The 5,128-nt window shown below is 34.5% G+C and overlaps 1 protein-coding gene across 1 annotated transcript in view; it reads left to right on the forward strand.

The window, feature by feature from the left end:
- Nucleotides 1–2,140, forward strand: part of rbck1 (RanBP-type and C3HC4-type zinc finger containing 1) — a 34,551-nt gene extending 32,411 nt beyond the window's left edge. Inside the window, exons 10-12 of the mRNA XM_017304632.1 lie at nucleotides 55–153; nucleotides 691–834; nucleotides 957–2,140. Of these exons, the coding sequence (XP_017160121.1) occupies nucleotides 55–153; nucleotides 691–834; nucleotides 957–1,037 (324 nt within the window). The 3' untranslated portion in view covers nucleotides 1,038–2,140. The remainder of the gene's footprint in view (nucleotides 1–54; nucleotides 154–690; nucleotides 835–956) is intronic.
- Nucleotides 2,141–5,128: the final 2,988 nt, after the last annotated feature.

Genomic DNA, 5,128 nt, shown 5'->3' on the forward strand with positions numbered 1-5,128 from the left:
ACATTGTAATATTAAAAGTATAATAAATAATTGATTTTGCTAACTTTGCTTTAGGCCATCCACAAAGACATGAATTGCAAAGACTACCAGGATGACCTGCGCATCCGAGCAGAGAACGATGAAGCAGCTCAGAAGACAAAGCAGATGCTGGAGGTAGGATAGCCTAGAGCTGAGTGTGGTAACTGTTATTTTTGCTGTTGTTTTTATATAGCTGTTTTTAATCACTTTGGAAATGTTATTTCAATGTGAAGTGATTTGAAAAAGTACTTACCAACAGAGAGAAAWATGTTGGTCTGTTTTCAAAATAAAAATTTCTAATCATGACTGCACACACACAGACTAAAAACAACACATCCAATACGCCAAGATAGTGTGCAATACTGCAATTTTTGAGGCAAGATGTTGCCTCAAAAATAATAATACACCAAAGAATAATAGAATACTCTTTGGCGTAGAATATTCTATTATTTTTCTCATTTTTAATTATTGATCTTTGTTAAGTTGGATGAATATTTGCGGATTGATTCAGTCGCCCACTTTGTGTGTAATTTCACTTAATCTGCACAATTTGGCAATTGCGTCAGAAACGCTTGTGACACAAAACTTTAGAAAGTGGCATTTAGTGCATGTCTTATGCTTTCTGTTTGGGCTTTATTGCAAACTGAGTGTTAAATAATACTGTGACTGTAGAACATGCTGCAGAATGGAGAAGCCATGAAATGCCCACGGTGTGACATCATCGTCCAGAAAAAGGATGGCTGCGATTGGATCTGTTGTCTGATGTGCAAGACGGAAATCTGCTGGGTCACCAAACAAGCCCGATGGGGACCAAACGTAAATATTCTTGCACGATACAAAAGAAAACGAAACTACACAAACTTGTGTAATTCAATATGAAAAGAAAGGATGTGTTGTTGTTGTTTGAGTTATGCACTAACTTTTTTTTTTTTTTGCAGGGAACTGGCGATATATCCGGTGGCTGTAAATGTCGGGTCAACAATCAGCCTTGTCATCCCAATTGCCAAAACTGTCACTGAGGCAAACAAACTCATAAGCTCAACAATCCGCTCTATCACTGTGAACTGTTTCGATTGTATTAAGAATCTGATGCATTAAACTCTTGAACACATTATATTTTACACTCATGTGTAAACATTGATGGCACGTTAACCAARATAGGAGAAAATGTAATTTATACATCTATCTACAACTAAAGATGTCACACTGCCAACTCTAGGAAAAAAAATACCTCAGAGTTCTTTTTATAATAAATCTGGTGATTAAGTCATATGTTAAATCTAATCTCCAGGTTCTTTCAATGCGGTCCCTTCGATCAACCAGTGAGTTTGTGCTGTCTAACAAAATTGAAAGAAAAAAGSCTTAACACCTAAACAGCTTCAATACATGGACCTCCCATCATGTTTCTCCAAGATAGTTTGTAACAATGTCTTAATAATTCAATAATTTCTCTCTTTAATTACGGGATTGCAATTAYGGGAACCAACGAAATGCAATCAAAGTTTAACTGAGATTAAAGTATTTTGAAGTTGTAATTCATGTATGTTGTTCTGTTTTGCCAACTACAAGTTTTTTTGGGAATTGCTAGGATTTTTCAGTCTTCTGTTCAGACTGGGGTGAAGGATGCTGTGTGTACTGTTTACATTAATTGCATATTTTTTTATGTAGATCTCCTTATTTTGTTGCTCTTGGCAAGAAGTAATGAAAATGTATGTCAATAATTTCTTCATCTCAAGTGTTCACTCCTGAAAAAGTGCAGGATAAATTGTATTGCATTATGTGATCTGATCTGTATATTTAGGGGTTGGTCTTGATGTTTACTTTGAARGTGTTTTAAATCTCTACTCAGGCAGGAAGCACACATTTAATAATTGAAATTTAAAGTCATTGTATTTTTACAAAGATTTAGGATTTTTAAGTAATTAGATTACCTTCTAAAAATGTTGTAATAATTATAAAAATTTTGTGCTCTTCCAGCTGTACTGCAAAATTGTGCTGCCTTAGAACTTCCAATTACATTTTGCAACATCTAAATATGCCTTGCCAAGTTTATATTGAAAACAAATATACTGCAGAATATGTACTCTAATTATAATAAACTGGAATCACGTGAAAAACGTGATTGTTGTAAATTGAACCTTGATCACACTCACAGAGGCTTATAAACTCAGATTCACGCATAGGTCCACTTTACGTTACACAATACTTGCTTAATGACATAGAAAACGAGAAATAAATGCAGAATGTGGATGAGCTCGCACAACTTTGGTTCAGTCAGAGAACTTGAACAAGGTTACAAATGCATCAAACTGCAAGCTCAAAGCAACAAGATATACTTAAAAATGTATTAGGTGAGACTAGGGAGCTCAAGAGAACAAGAAGCACACACACACCTCCAAATTGTGCATGTTTAAGAGGCTACGGAAGGTTTTAAGTTCAACCAGCTGCAATTTACATAGGGTGGTCTCACTGTCAAAGATAATATTTAATAATATGGAYAAACACACACAAGTAGCATTTCACAACATTGTGATATATGTACAATTTACAATAAAATTTGTGAATCATTTAAAGACAGAACMATACACTAATCCATTACAAAGACATGTGCTGTAAAATATTTCTGCATACAATGGCATGCTGAGAGAGGAAAAAAAATCTTATTCAAACATTTCTGCAGTCTCCTACAGCAAGGCACAGAAGCCTCTTATTTGGAGGTCAGATTCACATATTGTGAGACAAACCAGTGCAATGAAGGTGGATGGCAATAGGATGACCAACTAGGTTTTTAATCTTGCTGGAATCTAGTATCGTTCAACTATTCTTAGGCTCCAGAAGGACACTGTCCAGAAGACAATCAAAAAAGACCTCTACTCACACTTCACTATATATTTTGGAATATCTAACCGTTGATAACTCTTTTCATTAAACTTGTCCACTTTTAGCATAAGGGCCCTGAGATTACTTTTATTTTGAAATGATGCTGCACAACTATCTAAAATTAACAAAACTTTTAAAACATTTCATGCTCTACAAGTTTTAAAATGAAAAACTATTCCAGCATMAAAAAAAGCCTAATATATTTTAACCAAATAAAGAATTCAAACAAACACAGCAAACACTTTCACTCAAGTTTATTATCAATCTATAGTACAACTTAACATTAGTATACCAGTTTTTATTATAACAAAATAAKCAAAAGGCAGATACATCATTTAGTGCAATGAAAATAAAGTCCACTGGGTGGCGTTTTATGTAACTAAGTGATCCTTTATGATAYTGATCAGGTGTTTTCATGAAGAGATTCCTTTGTGTCAGGTCACCTTCAGTATGGTTTAGGAATTTAGAGCCATTTTCAGTTGTGTTTCATAATATGGGTTATTAATCTTTTAAATACAGTGCAGATACAGAGTGATAAATGTTGAGTTCTCTTGTGATTTGCTTTACTGCAACTTCATTAAAAGAACAATATGCCATCACAAGTATGTAGGTGACTCACCACTCTGCAACCATCATTTTTTATAATTAAAGGAAAAAAAACATTACATAGATCAGAGATATACCAACTTGACAGCTTTCTAATTTTCTGTTAAGACAAGTTTTTATGCGATTCCCAAACCATGGAGACTCACCATTTGAAAAGGTGAATAGAAAAGGTTGGACAACATGAATGCATTATACGCTCAGAAACAAAATTTACCAAGTGACATGTGTTTAAATAAAGCTTATAGTATGTTTGAAAGTGAAATTACATAAAAGAAATCAGAAGAAAATCTGTTCTGACAAACCAGAGATCAGACAGGTAGTATTTTATTTAATTTTTTTTTCCAGACATAAGCCATTTTTGAAATGTCAGTACAGTYCACCTATATTTTGGCATGTATTTGTCACACCCTTCTGTGTTCAGGCACACACTTAAGTTTCAGACCCATGGCCAAAGAGCAGCATACTGCAAAGCAAAATCCACATAGCCAGGCTTTCCAAGAGATATATATAAAAAAATCATCTTAGAGATCATAGACAGAACAACAATGGTTCCGAGATCTTAACCAAAGCTTAATGTTTGCTTTATAGCTACTTTAAATGCAAATCCTTTTTAATAGCAAAGTGTGCTGCTCAGCTGGTTTMGATTTAAAATGTAATACTGCGTTCTGCAACGAAAAAGTTAAAATCAAGTGTGGAAGCTTTCTCTAATAAAGTTGGATAGATGTAATTCAGTCAATATAGTACAAAGCTTAAATGTAGGGATTAAAATGCCGTTCTGGTCAGGATCTAAATGTGCTATGATTTTGTCATCTGCATTTCTGCAACATGATTYGAGCATTTTATTCCACTACAAAAACAAGGAAATGGTGGCACTTTACAGGTAGACCAGCTGGACTGCTCKAGCCACTTTAAGAAATTCTCCTCATTTACAGAGGATTTAAAGATACCTCGCAAATACATTTATCCTCCTTAGTGCACACTTACCCAGAGAAAAAAAAAAGACAGAAGAGTGAATAGCTATTATAGGGCATGTCTCGGAGGAACCATTATAAAGACYGTTTTACTAAATATTTGAGTTTTCTTGCAACTCTTTGCTAAGTCACTGTTTATTTCCGGATTGTAAAAGCCATTTCTATGATTTTGGCGTTAACCTTCAATAAAAGTATTGACGTATGTTAATTAGACTACTTTACTTATACCCATTTGTATTCATTTTTATATGAAAAATGGATAATCTTAGCCACAATCCCCATTTAAAATGCACAATGAAGATTGACATTTCTAGTAGATGCTGCATTTACAGAAAAAGATCCAAATTAYACAATTGAAAAACAATCRGAGAGGAYGAAGAAACTAAAGCCCATCAAATACGRCMCCRAAATGGTTTCGTGTTCCAGTAAAATTACTGACATCCCTCAAATTTTACAGTTGTTTAAATACAGGGGATCCTCAAGTTGGTCTCAGTACAGGTATCAAATGCGTATAACAAATGAGTTGCAATCGAACACACACACACACGCGCACGCACGCAAACACGCATTCTCTCATTCTTGGCAGCAAGTTTCAAGTGTAGTGAGTCAGGCTTTCAGCATAAATCTCAGTGAGCGAAACACTAATTCAGACA

This window comes from Poecilia reticulata, linkage group LG5 (genome assembly GCF_000633615.1).
Source record: "Poecilia reticulata strain Guanapo linkage group LG5, Guppy_female_1.0+MT, whole genome shotgun sequence".
Taxonomy (NCBI): Eukaryota; Metazoa; Chordata; class Actinopteri; order Cyprinodontiformes; family Poeciliidae; genus Poecilia; species Poecilia reticulata.